Here is a 19,137-nt window from a genome sequence, read left to right as displayed (position 1 = left end):
TTATCTCATCAAAATCTACCCCTAAATCTTTCCTGACCATTTTTTTTGAAGAAGAACGGGTAACGATGTTATATTAAATCAATGCCCGCCAAAGCTGAAATGCTTTGGGGGAAAGAGTCAAACCATACAGTTTCTGAATCCGTCTCAATCTCCCATCTAGCAACTAGATGGGCAACCGTGTTTCCCGCTCTCTTAACATGAGAAATAGAAAAAGCATTAAAATTGTTTCTAGCTTCTCTAACAGCATCATATAGCAAGAAAATCGGAGCATATCCATGGATCCCCTGTTCAATACACCGCACCGCATTCGCAGCATCGCTTTCCATTATCACTCGTCGGAAGCCCAATCGCCCAGCCACCAACACCCCAAACTTTAGCGCACCCGCCTCGGCCATAGCTGCATCCCACCGTTGACTACTTCTACACACCGCACCGCATTCGCAACATCCTGACCCTTAATCCTTGATTTTAAAATATATTAGTAATATGACTGAAATACAACTCTACTTTATAAAGTTTCACTAAAATTCTAGAAGATCTGGACTCTCCCCCTCCATTCCTTCTAACATTGCCTTAGACCGGAAATCGACGGAAATATCAGATTAGTCTGCCATATCCCGTAGGCCATATGGACCAAAAAAGCCCGAAGAGAATGAGAGAAATGCTTAGAGAGCAAAACAAGTAGCTAAAAAAATGGCACTCCTTACCTTTCAATCCTCTTCTCACTTCACCAACAACCCAAATTTCCTTCTTTATAAAACTCTTCCCTATCTTCCCACCAAAACCAGATTCATCACACTCTCTCAAAATTCATCATCATCATCATCATCACAATCCTCAAAACCCACCATTAATAATAACCTTGACTCAATTGAGCAACCTTCCAATAATGATTCAGATAAAAAGCCCATTTCTTCAACTGGGCAAGGGTTCGGGTCTCCTCAATCACCAAAACCATCATCAACAACTGGTAATAAGAAGGGAAAGAGAGAGAGAGCATCTATCATACGCCGTAATCCTGTTGAAAAGCCTGCTTTACTAGATAAGAAAATTGTGGAAGAAGAAAGTGTCAATGAAAAGGCTTTTTTGCTTACTTGGTTAGGCCTTGGTGGTGTTATTTTTGTTCAGGGCATTGCTCTTGCTTCTTCAGGTATTTCTTATCTAATTCATTTACTGCATTTTATTTTCATCTGGGTTAATCCAATTTTAAATCTTTTGCTTAAGTAGTTATGTAAATTAGTAATTTTTGATAACTTGTATGTGGACTGTGGAGAACAGGAGAAGTGTTTCTTTAAGTAAATTATGATCAAGTTTGTAGTATTAGGGTTGATTTCTTACTCAATTGTTAAATCAATGATTTTGAGACTGCATAATTTTTGACGCCATACCCTGCATACTATTAGGAGGAGAAAGGCTTGGTAACCAACTGTTTGAGTCCAAAAAAGACTCAAACACCCAAAAAAATACAATGGTACCATTATAACTTGACATTGGTATCAAATTATTATCAAGACTGGTACCAAGGTATCAATATTTTCGGAGAATGGTACCATTATAACCTAGCATTGGTACCAAGCAAATCCTTGCCACACGCACGTGAAATCTTCCAACGCATAAAATGACCAAATTACCCCCGTTTGAGTCCCCTAAGAGACTCAAACGGTTGGACGCCTAGACAAGCTCCTATTAGGAGGTATCCTTGTCAGAGGAATATGATCAACAGTGTTTTCTGAATTGGGGGTTTTGGGTGTGTTTGCTTCACCTGAATTTCATTTATCAGTAGCAAGGTAACGAACTGGCTTTCGAAACGAAAATGCATCCGAAAGTGGGGACTCCATAGACCATACCCTGCATACTATGAGGAGGTATCCTTGTCAGAGGAATATGATCAACAGTGTTTTCTGAATTGGGGGTTTAGGGTGTGTTTGCTTCACCTGAATTTCATTTATCAGTAGCAAGGTAACGAACTGGCTTTCGGGGACGAAAATGTATCCGAAATTGGGGACTCCTCAGTCCTCAGGTTTCATCCACAAGTTGCATTAGCATAAGTATGGTTGGGATTTGCCCTTTGAGGAATGGAAACATCTCGGTGAGGGGAAACATCATGTCCCGTTTATTTCTATGCTTCAGAGTTTGAATTTGTTAGTCTTTATGAGGACTTAGCTAACTTCATTGGACTTTATTAGAACTTATTCAGCCATTATAGGTATATTTATTTTTAGTAATAGTAATCATACATGTAATGAATTGAATGTGGTAGTCAAGTGTTATAAAAGTTCGGTTGTATGGCTTTCGTATCTTTGTCACCGAGTCAAGAACTTCCTAATAATTAAGTTGAAGATGGAGCCGTTTGCAGGGCCTCGAGGCCTTTATAAGCTTCAGGGGTCGCTCTCTCCACCTGGACTTCAGTGAACCGAACTTATTACATTTGATTGGACTTAAGTAGACTCGAAACCTCCTTATATGTAAACTTTGCTTTTGATTATTCCTGAAACTCAGCAAAGAAAATGCTAAGTACTAGCATATATAATTCCGTTGAATGTTGCCAACTCTATCTCTGTAAATGTTACTTGAAGATAGATTCTTTTAGTTGATCAATGTCATTGTAAATGCAATCATATATGTATATAGTATATCTACAGAGTGGAGAGAGGCACAGAGCACTAGTGCCCTTATTGCAAAGTATAACAACTGATTGAAGGGGGCAAGGGGCTGCATTCTTGAAATCATGATATGCCCCCTGCAAAATTCTGCATATTAAACCAAATCTTATAATTTGTTAATGGACTAAAATACTAATGTATATATGCTGATAATACAGAACGAATCCCAAATGTGTGTACATGCTGATAATACTATCATTGTTAATGGGATTGGTGCTTCAATGCGGAGGCTTCCTCTGCCAATGGATTGTTAGTTATTGTGTTTGCTTCAGGATGACAAGAACTAGTCTTCTTTGAGGTAGAGGAGGGTGGGGGGGGGGGGGGGGGGAGATAAAGATGAATTAAAGCATTATAGCATTGCTCAGAGATCTGAAAGCCACGAGGTTAAAATTCTATGATTCTTCATTATGTGTGATACTTTTGAGTATATTGCTTGATGGTACTATCTTAATAAGTATCCACTGTTCTTAGTGAAAATAGTCTCCATGTCAATATGCATGGTAATGCAGTAATGCTCTTCTCAAATTTTTTTTTTGAAAGATTTGCATGGCAATGCTTGTTCATTCCCAAGTACCTATTCAATTACCACCCCACTTTAGAGGTGGTATTGAGTGGTAATGGAATTTATGCAGAAAAAAAAATACATGTTTGATCGTGAAGTTCCATTAAAATATCATTGACATTGCACTTTATAAATTTTACATATAATTTGATTACCATTAGTCCATTACCAATATTTGCTATCGTTTACCAAATGGGTCGTTAGTGTTATTGCTGGATTTCAAAAATAATCTGAGTCCTCACATAGAACAAGAAGTTCATCCATAATAGTTCTCTTTGGCTGAAAAGTTATTGCTTGTTCAGTTGGTGACTTTTTGTTCTTTTTTCTCAACAGGCTTCCTGCCAGAAGAATGGGATAAGTTCTTTGTAAAGTTTCTGTACCCATCTTTTACACCCACGGTGTTCTTATTTGTTTTTGGAACAGTTATATATGGCGTTCTCAAGTACTTCCAGAATGAAGATGTAACAAACCAAAAATGATGGTTTTCTTTAGCAGAGGCATTTGTGCAATTGATCTTGGCCTCGGCCACTTCTTAGACTCTCACTTTCACCCATACTGGTTTGAATACTTATTAATGTCATCGAATCCAGTTAAGGAGGATCTGGGACTCAAAGCTTGCACTTTTTTGGGTGTAGGATAGATACTTTTGTTATTTGTGCTTCTGCTGTTCAGTGTATGTAATGCTGTTCTGATGTAAATTGAGATGGTGAATTAGATGTACGGTGTGATCTACTTATTAAGTTATTACAAAAAACTTCAGATCTAACATTTCTGATACACAACAACAGCAACAAAATGAAAAAAAAAATGCTCTGTTGCATGAAATTCTTGGATTACGTGCCTTGCCATATTTGCGTTTCGTGAATCGAAGCCGCAAAATTCTTGGTCAATGCCCAAAAAATGGGTTAAGGTCATTCCTCGCAAACAAAATAATTTTAAGGTCTTATTTTGCCAGATTTTTCTAAAAAGATTGTTTCTCGCAAATTTTTTGTTTTTCATATTTTTTTTGGGGGCATATTAGTTGAAATCTTATATCATATCTTAACAATATTTTATCATATCAGTTAGCTATTAAATCATATCAGCCTATCAGGACTATATTTAATCATATCAATTAAATAGTATGGGTGTTATTGGCCCATATCGAATATGGGCAAATACTTTCTCTCCTCCACACAAGCCTTAAAATAAGGTGAAAAACTTTGCTATAAGTCAAGACTCAAGACATTTACTTATCTATCTAGAAATTTCAGTAATCACGTGAAATCAACTGCCAAAATCAGACCCTTATCATTGCCAATATTTAACCACAAAACCAGTAATCTCACCGCCTCATTTACAAAGCCAAATTTTCTTTCCATTTCCAAATCTTTCATTCACTCTCACAGTCTCACTACAAATCTAGATCACAGAATAGCAAACCAAAACCATGTCTTCCACCACAACCAACACATCTGATTCTGAATTCAACTACTCAGAATCAGACATCGCCCAAAAATTCCTCTTCTTCAACGTCCTCAAAGATGGTCGTATCCATGTCTTATCACCTCCTACCACAAATGTCCCTCCTTCCTGCAACTCCACCGCCAACGTCTTAACCAAAGACGTTAACATCTCCGAATCCGTCTCTGCCCGTATCTTCCTCCCTTCCTCCGCATCCACAGCTGACAAACTCCCTGTTCTGCTGTACATCCACGGGGGTGGCTTCTGCATGATGTCCGCCTTCAACGAGGATTACACACGCTTTGTCTCCCACGTTGCGGCTGAAGCCAACGTCATTGGCGTATCAGTTGAGTACGGCCTCTTCCCCACGCGGCCACTCCCCGCATGTTACGACGACTCATGGGCTGCGCTCCAATGGGTAGCGGCTCACAGTAAGGGAGAAGGACCTGATTCTTGGATCAATGATTACGCTGATCTTGGCAGAATCTATGTTGGTGGAGATTCTGCAGGTGCGAATATATCTCATACTTTGTTAGCTAAGGTGGGGTCTATTGGACTTGGTTATGAGGGTGCAAAGGTTGAAGGGATGATCTTAATTCATCCTTATTTTGGGGAGGATGATAAGATGTGGATGTATATGTGTCCTACAAATGAAGGACCTAAGGATCCTAAGATGAAGCCTGCTGTAGAGGATTTGGCTAGGATTGGGTGTGATAGGGTGTTGGTTTTGTTGGCTGAGAATGATGGATTGTATGGTGTAGGGAAGATGTATACTGAAGAATTGATCAAAAGTGGGTGGAAAGGGAAGTTGCAGATTATGGAGAATAAAGGAAAGGATCATTGTTTTCATTATTCTAATTATTTGGATCTTGAAGCTATTGCTATTAGGAAACGGATTGCTTCATTTATCCATAATCAGGGTTAATTGACCAAGACGAGATTGAGGTGTTGTAAAGTGTGAACTATAGGTTACAGGTTCGACCCTCTTCCTTTCTTTGTACTGCCTTCGTGGCTCATATGGATAAAAGAAAAAATTTAAAAAAATAATCAGGGTTAATTAGTATGGATCTGGATGTATGTATGATGATGGTTGTCTAATGATTTCAATTGGCTATATTCAGTGGGCATTGTTTTTTGTTCTTGTTGTGTAATAGAATCAGCTTGGTTCCTGTACCTATGTGGAATGTGGCTATGTAGATGAATATTTTCGTTTAGTTATATTCTTATTATGGTCTACTAGTTTAGCCTTCTCAAAATAAACTTACGTTGTGCTTAAAAGTTCAAATCATAACTCATGTTTAGGATCGCTTGTCTCATCTCATAACCTTATCACGAGCTGAAGTTTTAAATGGTTTAATTGTTCTTAATTTTGTTTTTGCTTTTTTTTTTCTTTAACCTTTTTATCATCTATGCTTTATAGTGAAAAATTTAAACTACATATTTGAAGTTAATTTTTTATATTAAAAGGAATTTTATTATTATTATTATATTTATGAACTCTTTTAGTCAAACATATTTCAAGTTGAATTTGACTAATTTCATGAGACATCCTGATGTTATTACTGTCAAGCTTATGCATATAGGATGCTCATAGACTTGTTCATGGTGAACCTAAAATTTTTGAGAGTTGAGATGTGAACTTGATCTTTCATTCTTTCTACTTGCTTAACAAAGTGAGGGTGTCTACGAAAATATTGTGAGAACAACTAGAGGAGACTCTATATGGCCCAGCCCAAAATGATTGGTCTATGTGAAGTTGTGAACTTGATCTTTCTACTTGGGTAACTAAATGAGGGAGTCAACAAAAACATTGTGAGAACAGTTAGAGGACACTTTCTATGGTCCAGCCCAATGTGATTGGTCGAACCATTTTATTGGACTTGGCAATATTGAATTTGCCCTTTGGATTGACTTCCAATAGCTTTGGGAGGATCTTTCTATTTTTCTAAGTCCATGTTGTGGCCCATGCGGAAGGGGGCAGTTTTTTTTGCGCGCAACATTGCTCAAAATCCATCATACACGACTACACGAGGGTATCATATGAGTATAGTATATTTTTTGGTTTTTTCATCAAGTATCGCCGAATTTTCAGAAAAGTTACCAGGTACCCCTATATTTTCAAAATTCACCAGATACTCTCGAGTTGTCTGATAATACCTAAAAATACCCTTAATGGCGTTAATTACACTTAGTCATTTAGCCTAATTTTTTTTTAAAAAAATACCCTAATTAACCCACCCCACCCCAGGAGCCCCTCTCCCCCTCCCCCACCCCTGTCGCGAGCCTAGAACCCCACCCCACCGCCCCGTCGAATCCCCCTCCCCTCACCCCCGTCGAATCAACACATTATCAACAACACCCAACACCAACCTCAGCCAGGCGGCGGTACCAATCGCACCTCTACACCGAAGATGTAGCAACCAAAAACACTAGCAGCAAAATCACAAGGGGGGGAAGGAAACACGAGCAACAACAACAACGTCCCATTACTATGGTGGCACAACCACCACGAATTGAATTGAGGATGATGCAGCAACACTGCTAAAATAACAACCGCGACAACACACAGAGCCAAGAGAGAGAGGGAACAAGAGCTTGGGAAGAGCGTGCGAGAAAAACCGAATTCAAAGGGGGTAGGGGTGGGGTGGGGAATTCGACGGGTGGTGGGGGAGGGGGTGGGGAATTCGACAACTCAAAATGTGTATAGCGGCAGGGACGAAGAGTGTATCTCTAAAAACGGACTCACAACTTGTGAGTGGCCAGCTCCGAGGGGAATTCGAAGTCAGAGAAGCGAACATACAGAAGTACGTTGAGAAAGTTAAGGAAGTAATTGCTCAGTTAGAACAATTTGATATATAAGCCATTCCAAGGGTTGAGAACATAAAAGCAGACACATTATCAAAACTAGCTAGCTCAGATTCGTTCAACATTGATAGAACTGTCACGATCGACATCTTAAAAGAAAAAAGCATCACAGATAAAATAGTGACCATCAACAACATAAACCAACAAGGGGAATAATTCAGTGAGCTGGTGGAGTACAAGCTAACAGGAACACTTCCTAGGGATCAGATCTCCGCAAAGAAGTTGAAGCGGCAAGCAAGCTGGTACATAATATATCAAGGAGATTTGTACAAAAAGTCATTCAACTTACCGTTGTTAAAATGGGCAACAACAATAGAACTGTGAAAATTATGGAGGAAATACACGAGGGTGTCTGTAGCAATCATATAGGAGGAAAAGCTCTGGCATTGAAGGCACTGAGGGTAGGTTTCTATTGGCCAAGTATGCTGGCGGATGCTCACAGTTACGTAAAAAGTATGACAAGTGCCAGAGGTTCGCTCCTGTGATAAACAGACCCGCTAATGACTTGCAACCTATTATGTGTCCGACACTGTTTTCCCAGTGGGGGATGGACATTTTGAGACCATTCACAACCGCGACTAGAGGCAGGCGATTTCTTATTGTAGGAATTGACTATTTCACAAAGTGGATAAAGGTTGAGACGACAGTAAAAATCAAAGCAAACAGATTCGAAAGTTCATCTAGCAGAACATTCTGACCAGATTTAGAATACCTATGGCGATAGTCTTTGATCACGGCGTCCAATTTGATTGTCGGCCAATACAGGCCTCCCTAACGGGCTTCAGGGTAAAATTTGCCTACTTGGCAGTTTGTCACCCTTAGAGCATTGGGCAAGTTGAGGCAGCTAGCCAACCAGCAAATATTAAACGCTCTGACGAAAAAGCTGGATGAATTCAAGGGCAGATAGGTTGAGATGGTACTGGCAGTGCTATAGGCAAATAGGACAACTGAGAAGGAAGCAACGAGAGAAAATCCTTTCAGATTGGCCTTTGGAGTAGAGCCAGTGTTGCCAGTGGAGGTAGGGTTACCCTCTTATCGGATAAAGCACAAGCATCTGGAGCAAAACGATCACGCACTTAGGGAAAATCTAGACTTCCTCCCAAAAGTAAGGCTGGTGGCAGAATTGAAAGCGACAACATATAGAAATAGGATTAGTAAAGCCTATAATAAAAAGGTGCTAGAAAGGCCGTTAGAAGTGGGCGATTTAGTCCTGCAAAGAATGGCTGCCACGGGAAAAGCGCATTCAGAAGGAAAACTTATGGCTAATTGGGAAGGACCCTATATCATAGCCAAGAAGCTCACTCCAGACTCCTTTATTTTGAAAGGAATGGATGATAAAGAGCTCAAAAATTGCTGGAATGCTAGCATCCTAAAAAAGTATTATGTTTGAAATATAAAATGTAATCGGCCGGGAGCCATGTTTGTCATATAAATAATACGAATGGTCTCAAGTGTTCTATCCATCTTATTTCTTATTTATATGTAAAAATTTATAATGTTGTTAAGTTAGACATCGGCCATATAACAGGCCTAGGCTCAAAGCACATTAACGGCCATATAACAGGCTCAGTGCAAATAATAAGCCACATGACACGCTCAAAGTACGCTAACGACCATATAACAAGTCTAGTACAGGCAATAAGCCAAGTATAATAACGTCCATATGACAGGCCTAACACAAGTAACAACCACATAACAGGCTAAATGCAAAATCTAGTATGTTGCAAGAATTAGAGGTTTTTGACGGCCTAGAATTGCAATGACTACTCACGACCTTACATCTCATCTTGGATAACTTAGTCGCGATAAAAAAAGACAAATATAAAAAGCAACATTGTAATACGAATTACCGGCGTGGTGGCCAACTACAGGCAAAAACGCAGGCAACCATCAAAAAAGACACTTAAAAAATTCGTAAAAAAAGATTGCAATTATAAAGTATCAAGTGACATACCATAATGGGCTGAATTCAAAGAGTATTACAATTAAAACTACAAAATTAAAGACTGTTAGAAGCCACAGAGGAGCCTGGAGATGACCGCCAAAATTTTCAAGAAGGTGCGCGCTTCTTCATTTGCAGTGGCCGGTAGGAGGTTGACAATCACGTCCTCAGAGAATATGAAAGGCCCACCGTTAAGAGGACGAATATGAGTGCCTTCAGCAAAGACGACCTCCATTTGCTCCCAGTCCAGGGTTGGATGGGTGTGGTAGACACACCTGTTCGTGGCCACCCATCCTCCATCATACCTCTCCCCTAAAAGCCCAACAAACTCTTCAGACTTCTTGAAGTCCGCTACGGCAAGGCGACCGACATCAAACTTTGCCTTCTCAATAACAACAGTCGCCTCCTCCTTAGCAGCCTTCAAGGCCAGCTCTAGCTCATCTTTTTTATTCTCGGCGTTCAAGCGCGGATCCACCAAATCTGTGTCAGCTTTGGCTTTGGCCGTCTTCTCACCAGTCAAGTCCGACTGCAGCTTATCAACACGAGCCTCAGCAGCAAGCTTAGACTGGTAGTCGTTGCCGACCTTCTCAAAGCTCTCAGCCACGCGCTGATACTCAATATATTGCTCTATCAGCTCCACAACAGAGTTGTTCGCCTATAAAAAATAAAGAGAAAAAGAAGTGATTAAAAAAAAAGACGACAAGAAACTTACCTTAACCAAGTCATGAACCGCACCTCGTATGCTTCAACTCTGTTTTTCTCCATTTTTCAACATTGACGAAATATTTTTCGACATTGAATTCATCAGTATATGAAGGGTAATGGGGTTGCAAGTTGAAATGTAAGAAATGTGGATTACGTGCCTTGCCATGTTTGATTTTCGTAAATCGAAGCTGCAAAATACTAGGTCAATGTCCAAAAAATGGGTTAAGGTTGTTCCTCCCAAAAAAAAATAATTTTAAAGTCGTATTTTACCAGATTTCTTTTAAAAGGTTGTCTCTCGCAAAAACTTGTATCTAAAAGATTATTTCTTACAAATTTTTTTTTATATTATATAACTTGATTAATATCCTTAAATTTTTTAGTTAAGCTGTCGTGCTCTACCCAATCCTTAAAATTATGTGAACAACTTTGCTACAAGTTAAGACATTTAGTCATTTACTAATCCTGGTCAAAAAAAAAAACCATTTACTAATCTATCTAGCAATAATAGAAACCATGTGAAGTCAACTACCAAGATCAGACCCTCATCATTGCCAAGCTATAAATATTCTACCGCAAAACCAGTAATCTCACCGCCTCATATACATCGCCAAATTCTCTTTCCATTTCCAAATCTCTCATTCACTCTTACTAAAGATCTGGATCACAAAAATAGCAAACCAAAACCATGTCTTTTACAACCATCAACACATCTGATTCTGAAGTCAACTACTCAGAATCAGACATCGCCCAAAAATTCATCTTCTTCAACGTCCTCAAAGATGGTCGTGTTCATGTCTTATTACCTCCAACCACAAATGTCCCTCCTTCCTGCAACTCCACCGCCAACGTCTTAACCAAAGACGTTAACATCTCCGCCTCTGTCTCTGCCCGTATCTTCCTCCCTTCCTCCGCATCCACAGCTCAAAAACTCCCTGTTCTGCTGTACATCCACGGGGGCGGCTTCTGCATGCTGTCTGCCTTCTCCGAGGATTACACACGCTTTGTCTCCCACGTTGCGGCTGAAGCCAACGTCATTGGCGTATCAGTTGAGTACGGCCTCTTCCCCACGCGGCCAATTCCCGCATGTTACGACGACTCATGGGCCGCTCTCCAATGGGTTGCGGCTCACACTAAGGGAGAAGGACCTGATTCTTGGATCAATGATTACGCTGATCTTGGCAGAATCTTTGTTGCTGGAGATTCTACAGGTGGGAATATTTCTCATACCTTGTTAGCTAAGGTGGGGTCCATTGGACTTGGTTATGAGGGTGCAAAGGTTGAAGGGATGATCTTAGTTCATCCTTATTTTGGAGAGGATGATAAGATGTGGATGTATATGTGTCCTACAAATGAAGGACCTAAAGATCCTAGGATGAAGCCTGCTGTAGAGGATTTGGCTAGGATTGGGTGTGATAGGGTGTTAGTTTTTTTGGCTGAGAATGATAGATTGTATGGTGCAGGGAAGATGTATACTGAAGAGTTTATCAAAAGTGGGTGGAAAGGGAAGTTGGAGATTATGGAGAATAAAGGAAAGGATCATTGTTTTCATGTTTTTAATTATTTGGATCTTGAAGCTGTTGCTGTTAGGAAACGGATTGCTTCATTTATCCATAATCAGGGTTAATTAGTATGGATCTTGATGTATGTATGATGATGATTGTCTAATGATTTCAATTGGCTAAATTCTGTTATGTAATAAGATCAGCTTGGTTCATGTACCTATGTGGCTAGTGAACTAAGTAAAGACATTTTTTTTTATCTTAGATTCTCATTATTATTATTTTTTTAAATTGGTAAGAAGAATTCTTCTGGGCTGTTCTCGTATAGGACCCCTATCCAAAGGCTCATTACAAGTCAGACATCTCCAACCCCCTCCCCCTTAAATCTCAAGCAAATACTTGAGGTACAAATTGAACTTTAGATCTTGTGAGGGAAGATGGAAAAACTCAGCACTTGAACCAATCTCAATTTCTTCTTAGATTCTCATTATGTTCTACTGGTTTGGCCTTTTTAATATACTAGCGGACTATGTCCGTGCATACTGTACGGGTTCGTTATGGGTAGTGTATTTGGGAGCATAATGTTGTAAGTGTTTGGAAATGGAAAATATTGAAAAGTAGAGTTATGGGTAGACGAAGGAACATATAGAAGTTTAAATGTATTCATGTTATATACATGTCAAAAATATGTTAGCAAGATAGCGTTTTCTCGCTAATGTTTGCATCTTCAAAGCTAGTTGCACTTGCATTTATTTGTCCAAAACGGAGTTTGTATACTTCATTTTTTTTGGTCGAACTCAATCAACCATAAAATTATTCTAATTGATAATATTAATTTGATTCATGTTTGAAAATTGTATTTTTTTTTTACGTGAAAATGAGTGCGTAGAAGTTTCGATTTGTTTTTTTTTTCATGTGATACGTATCTCTCCGTTTTTTCTTAGTTGTTCTTTATTCTCCACAGGCCATAAAACGTATAGGTGTGACTTATATATTTTTTTTTTCATGTTTTAAGTTAATTGTAATGTTTTATATTGTGTAAGATAACTTAAATATACTACTAAACACAATAATATATAAACATGCAAAGTAAGATTAGTTGTATAAGTGAACATGCAAAGTAAGATGAACTATCACGATATCAACATTTCGAACGAAAACCAAAAAATAGATGTAAGTATCATGAGAACACACCTTTGTTGATAGCCGGACAAATTATGACTTGCAAGTGTAAGCCTTTGTAGTCTCTTTATGTTTTTAAAAATACATATAACAAAAGATGGTGTGGATCACAATATAATTGGAATGTAACAATTTGAACTACTAAAATTTGAAGATCGCATATTTAGTAGAATATGTTTTGATAAATTCATTCAGTTTAAAACTTCATTTTGATAATTAACTAATAAGTTACAAAGTCAAGCTTTGATGTGAGCTAATATCCACTTATACATTCATTGTCAAGTTATTAGGCCAATTCCACGCAAGATATACATTTTTTTTTAAATAGAAGTATCATATTTGTGGTATAAGTACTAAAAGGGAGTATTTTTCTTAGTACTTGATTATGGAGAGAGTTTTAACTATTAACTGGAGATCAATAACTATTAGTACTCCTATCCCTGTCAATTAAGAATGCTAGTAAGTACTAAAAGAGAGTACTAATAGTTTGGCCCTGTCAATTAATAGAGTGCATGTATGTATTGCAAGTGTATGTATTGAGTTGATCACTTGTAGTCCACTATCTCTCTAAAATGGAGAGCCTCTCACTCTAGAAACTAGAGCCTCCCCCCCTTCTTTTTTCTTCACAACACACCTTTCCTCAACTCTCACCTTTCCTCAACTCTCTCAAACCTACTGAACCTTAAACTAGCCACAAATCCAAAAACCAACCACAAAATCCCACCCCTAAACACTTTCCCTATATTTACCCTCACCATCCACCATGCATAACAATTTCGTTGAGTTCAATGAATGCTACTCCTCCGGTATTCTAAAAATGGGGCCGATAGTCCCCTCAGAGATAGGAGATATGCAACCACCAGATGTGGTGTACCCTATGGCTGTAGTTGGACAATTTAAGGACTACAGAAATTTTACAGCCTCCCAAATCCAAATCTGGGTAAACACTTGCTGGATCACAAATGAAGAAATAAAAGTGGAAAAAGCAAATAAAATTTTCTTCTTCTACTGTACGGATATTGATGATCGAGACAACCTCATCTCTAGGAAGAATGCATGCTATCAAGGGGCTCTTCTGGTTTTCCAATGCTGGTTCCCTAGCGCTGCCCTGAGAAGTTTTAACTTCTCCATCTGCTCCATGTGGGTCCGAGTAGAAGGAATCCCTCTAACATCAAATAGAGTGCATGTGGCAGAAAGAGCACTAAAGAAAATAGGAAGAGTCATCTGTTTTGATGAAGCCTCCCATAGAGATGGACCGAAAGAATTCCTACGTGCAAGAGTCCAGATTGATCTTGATAAACCTCTGGTGCCAGGGTACTTTTATGAGTACTTACAAGATCACTTCAAATGGATAGACTTCCGATATGAAGGGGTCTTCGTGTTCTGTAAAAAATGTGGATTGATAGGACACAAAGGCGCCCGCTGCAATATACCAATAGAGGAAGCTCTCAGAAGATTTGGAAAACGAATGGCGGAAGTCTGCATATCTCGCCAGAATTTACTGGTAGGACAACCCCCATCCCCATGCTTCACAAATAAAATAATAGGGCTGCGAAGGATAGATATCCTTAGAACAACTCGTATTGATCTTATCTCTCCGCCGTCGGATGAGATACCTTTTGAAGCCAGCTTTCTCAGTTCGCCATCAAAATCAAGTTCTTCTAATGTACCAGACAGACCAGATGAGGAAGGATGCTCGGGCACCAGAAAGCGGAAAAATCATGAAAGTTCTGACTCCTCAAGTGATGATGGTAATCCACCACACAAGAGGCCACTATGGGCAAGAAGGAACCTCAATCCACTTCCTCCCATCAAAATCACCCCCATCGCAAACAGCCAGGGAAAACAGGCTCCAGCTAATGGGGAAAAACAGGCTCCAGCTAATGGGGAAAAATCCAAGAACCATGATCGTAGTCGGAAAAGGGGAATTTCCGGCAAAAAACGGAAAATTCAGCTTTGTCCATTAAATGTTCCGAAAGGCAAGAAACGCAGGCTCAGTCAATGGGTGGAGAATGATGAAGCCAGCTTGCAGTCCTCGTTCAAAGGTCAGTCTTTAGAACCTGAGGTCTATAACCTGCATTCTGCAGAGGTGAGGGAAAGAAAAATTGACTCTCTTTTTTGTGAACCCTTAAATGCTAAGGAAGGAAATGAACCAAAATTAAGAGAGGATAGCTGTAAACCATGGAATCAATCTCCCCAAACCCACGTGTCAAGACCCTCACAATTTCAAAGTAGGATTAATAATATCCTAGTGGAAAGTAGTAGGATAGTAGAGTTATTGACCTTGAAGAAAGACTACTCCCCCCCCTCAATAATTCCTCCCCAACTACCTGTAGCAATTATGGAACTGCAGTTTTTGGCGGCTGTGAGTTCCATGCAGACCAGAAGTTCACTTAAGTCCCAGTCATTCAATTTCCCACCACAACCCTTCAGCTCCCTCCCATGCAATGAAAGTACAACGTCTCTCCCTCCCCTTTTAAGGAATATTTATGATCTCCTACCCTACTGTCCATTGGCACATCCCTTTCTCCCTTTAAATATTCCTTCCACCATCCCTATCTTCAAATTAGTCAATTCCCTCCTTTTGTCAAAAGTGGAACCTACATATGATGAACTGGCACACCAAAATCTAGCAACTCTTGGGCCAGTTGGTATCATCCCAGGAAGATTCTATTTCCCTTCAAATCCTCTTAACGACCCTTTCATACCTGCTAGAGAAGTCTTTGAACCGAATATGCCTCTTGTAAGCCTACAAGAACTTTTGCAAAGCCCACAATATCCTAGCCCACAAACTTCGGTAACTGAATCAAGTGAAAATTCGGATGATTCTGAGGATTCCTTCACCTTTTCTACTACCACTAAGCCCACTGTCCAACCTACAAGCCCTAAAACCCCCTCTGGACCACTGAATTTTTTAGGTTCCTCCAGCACCCAAAGCCCAGAAACACTAATAAACCATGTTCCCCCATCTGAACCTTCAAAACATAAAAAGGAAAATAAGGGACCAGTTATCAGGTGGTATTCCAAAGCTGAAGCCCAATTCTGTGGGGCAGTTACTTTTAAAGCGCCTTTAATCATATAGGATATGGACTCAGAAAACTCTAAGGGGCCAGGAATGATTATGGAAGAAACAAAAAGCAAAGATCTGCTAGGAAAAGGGAAAGGGATTGCAGGACTGGATGAATCCTTCTATAGTGCGGACTCTGACCTGAGTCCTGTAGAAGGGGAGTGCATGGATATTGATAAGCCAGACGGGCCTGCAGGGTTGGGCCAAACAAGTAAGGAACAACAAACAAGCATCCTGCGAAGTGGGAAGTCAAGACTTAAAAAGTCGACCCAAAAAATTCTATGTGAACGTGCAAAAAGATCAAGAATTCGGGCGAAGAAGCACATAGACTGGGTTGGGAAATTTTGGGCGAAACTGAAAATCACAGATGGAACAAGAAAGAACACTGTTATTCCAAAGGTAGGAGGAAAACTGGAAACTATTGAGGAAGATTCTGAAGACTGGGTTCCAGTGAAGAAAAGATGCAAGTTTCAAAAAATCTACCATGGGAAAGAAAAGCTGAAATTTGGACTGAGTGAGAATGATGATCTCTCTTCAAGCTCTGAGGATTCCAACAAACTGGTGGGTGTGGTGGCTGGCCCAATACAGCCCCCCACAGCAATATGAGAGCAGGAGCTTGGAACTGCCGGGGGCTTAAGTCTACTGACACCCCGACGGTTCCTTTCCTTAGATGGTTTGTCAGTAGCAATGCTTTAAGTCTTTTATTTTTATCTGAAACTAAGAGCTCAGTGAAGGATGTAGAGCCACTCTTTTCTAGTTTAGGTCTTAGTAGTTGGGCTGGGTACGATTCTAAAGACCTCTCTGGGGGTCTAATTTTGGGCTGGGATAAATCTCTAGATGTATCCATCCTTTTCATTTCTGCAAATTATGTATGTTGTGAAATCAAAGATGAATGTAATGTTGCTTACTACGTCGTTTGTGTATATGGTGCTCCATGCTTTGAAAAACGTAAAGAAGTATGGGAAACGATAAAGGCTTTCCTCTGGTCACACCCGGGGAAACATCTCCTTCTAGGAGATTTTAACCAAGTCGAATATGGAAACCAAAAGCTGGGTGGTAACACCCAAATAAAGGGAGCCATTGATTTCTCAATTTGGAAAATGGAATGTAGACTCATGGACCTGGATTTCCATGGAGTTAAGTTTACTTGGACTAACAATAGACAAGGAGACAAAGAAATCCTTGAAAGATTGGATAGAGCCTACTGTAATGATGCATGGAAAACCCAATATCCAAATGCCATAACCATCAATTTTCCCATCTTTATATCTGATCATAGCCCAATCATAGTGGATTGTCAACCCATGCTGGAAAAGAAAAATCGTCCATACAAAATTGAAGCGTGGTGTCTGGAATTTGACGAAATGGATAAAATAATACAAGATGCATGGAAGGAAACAAGAACAGGTTCTGCCATGTTCCAAGTCCAAAGAAAGCTCCAATCAGTCTCAAAAAAATGCAAGAAGTGGTGCTTGGATTTCAAAGTCGAACATAAGATACAATGGGACAAAATGAATAAGGAGCTAACGAAAGAGCAGGAAGATCTTTCCTCTTTGGAAAATCGTGCACAAGGAAGATCAAGCAGGGATAAAATGAGAGCCTCAACAGACATCAAGCTGGAATACTGGAAACAACGAGCAAGAACAAAGTGGGATAAGTTGGGAGACCAGCAGACGAGTTTTTTCTATAAAAGCACAAAGACTCGACAAGGAAGGAATGATATTCGTGCCATCAAAGATGGAGATGGAAATTGGGTCCAAAACCAAGATCAAATAAAAGAAGAATTTGTAAAATTCTTCTCAAAGCTGTTCAAGCCCGATAGTCAGAGGACCACATTTGAGGAATATGAGGATTGGTTCAACAACCTCAATCAACTCTCTGAAACCCAATATGCATACTTGGACAAACCATTCTCACAGGAGGAGATTAGGGATGCTATGTTCAGTATGGCTCCTCTTAAATCCCCAGGACCTGATGGGGTTCCTCCTGTGTTCTTCCAAAAGAAATGGGAACTGGTCAACGATGATCTGAGCAACGCCACAAAGAATTTCCTCGACGGAGGATTCATGCTAAAAGAAACCAATAGCACCTACATCGCGCTGATTCCAAAAACTCATAGACCGGAGCAGGTAAGCCAATTCAGACCTATTAGTCTTTGCAATACCTCCTACAAAATCATTGCCAAATGCCTTGTTAACAGATTACAACCGTTAATGGATTCCCTTATTGGCCAAAGCCAAAATGCTTTTGTAAAGGGGAGATCCATAAACGACAACTGCCTGATAGCACACGAGATGCTCTCTTATGTTAAAAAAGCTAGGAAAGGGGCTAACTATAGTGTAATCCTAAACCTTGACCTGAATAAAGCTTATGATAGAGTGAGTTGGCCTTTTATCAAAGAAGCCCTAGCAGCCTTTGGGTTCCCACCACGTTGGATTCAACTTATTATGGAATGTGTGACAACCGTCACGTATTCGGTGCTTGTAAATGGTGAACCAACGGGTGTAATCAAACCTACTGCTGGCCTTAGGCAGGGAGACCCCCTCTCCCCTTACCTATTCATACTTTGTATGGAAGTGTCTCAAAGAAAATCTCCCAACAACAAAGCCTTGGATTGATCAAAGGGTTGAGAGTCAATCGAAAGGCCCCAGAAATTTCTCACCTTTTCTTTGCAGATGATGCATTATTCTTCTTGAAAGGAAACATTGATAACATCTGGAACTTAAGGAAACTCTTGAATACATTTTGTGATCTATCAGGGGAAATGATAAATGTGGAGAAATCCTACACTGTCTTTAGCAAGAATACACCTAGGAAGTTTATCCGGATCTTAAGCAAAGGACTGAAAGTGGGGAATAAAGAAACTGGGAAAGTACTTGGGGTGCCCTATGGATGTTACAGGCCATTCTCTTCACACATTCAAAGACCTACCAGAGAAGGTCGCTTCCACCATCTCCTCATGGAAATTCTCAACCCTTAACCAAGTAGGGAAAATGCTACTCATTAATAGCATTCTTATTGCGTTTGCTTCCCATATAATGGCTACTTACCTGCTCCCGAAAAAGATACTCAATAAAACTACTTCAATTTTCCTAAAATTCTGGTGGAGCTCAAGTCATGGAAAAAAACCTATCTATTGGAGGAAGCGTAGCCTACTGGAAAAACACAAGTATGAAGGGGGTCTAGGAATGAGAAATCTAATTGCACAA

The 19,137-nt window shown here is 39.8% G+C and overlaps 3 protein-coding genes across 3 annotated transcripts; all 3 read left to right on the top strand.

Moving 5' to 3' along the window:
* Positions 1-584: 584 nt before the first annotated feature.
* LOC104888670 (protein LPA2) lies at positions 585-4,050 on the top strand. The gene is made up of 2 exons (XM_010673695.4): positions 585-1,150; positions 3,559-4,050. Exons 1-2 carry the CDS (start codon positions 694-696, stop codon positions 3,702-3,704), a joined length of 603 nt encoding a protein of 200 aa, XP_010671997.2. The 5' UTR covers positions 585-693; the 3' UTR covers positions 3,705-4,050.
* A 410-nt stretch (positions 4,051-4,460) lies between these two features.
* On the top strand, positions 4,461-5,882 carry LOC104888668 (probable carboxylesterase 1). Its single transcript, XM_048640223.2, has one exon. It carries the CDS (start codon positions 4,655-4,657, stop codon positions 5,591-5,593), a length of 939 nt encoding a protein of 312 aa, XP_048496180.1. The 5' UTR covers positions 4,461-4,654; the 3' UTR covers positions 5,594-5,882.
* Positions 5,883-10,784: 4,902 nt separating this feature from the next.
* LOC125495820 (probable carboxylesterase 1) lies at positions 10,785-11,908 on the top strand. Its single transcript, XM_048640649.2, has one exon. It carries the CDS (start codon positions 10,866-10,868, stop codon positions 11,802-11,804), a length of 939 nt encoding a protein of 312 aa, XP_048496606.1. The 5' UTR covers positions 10,785-10,865; the 3' UTR covers positions 11,805-11,908.
* Positions 11,909-19,137: the final 7,229 nt, after the last annotated feature.

This window comes from Beta vulgaris, chromosome 3, assembly GCF_026745355.1.
Source record: "Beta vulgaris subsp. vulgaris cultivar EL10 chromosome 3, EL10.2, whole genome shotgun sequence".
NCBI classification, from domain to species: domain Eukaryota; kingdom Viridiplantae; phylum Streptophyta; class Magnoliopsida; order Caryophyllales; family Amaranthaceae; genus Beta; species Beta vulgaris.
The sequence above is the reverse complement of the archived record's forward strand: the minus strand, read 5'-3'. Positions and strand labels throughout refer to the sequence as shown.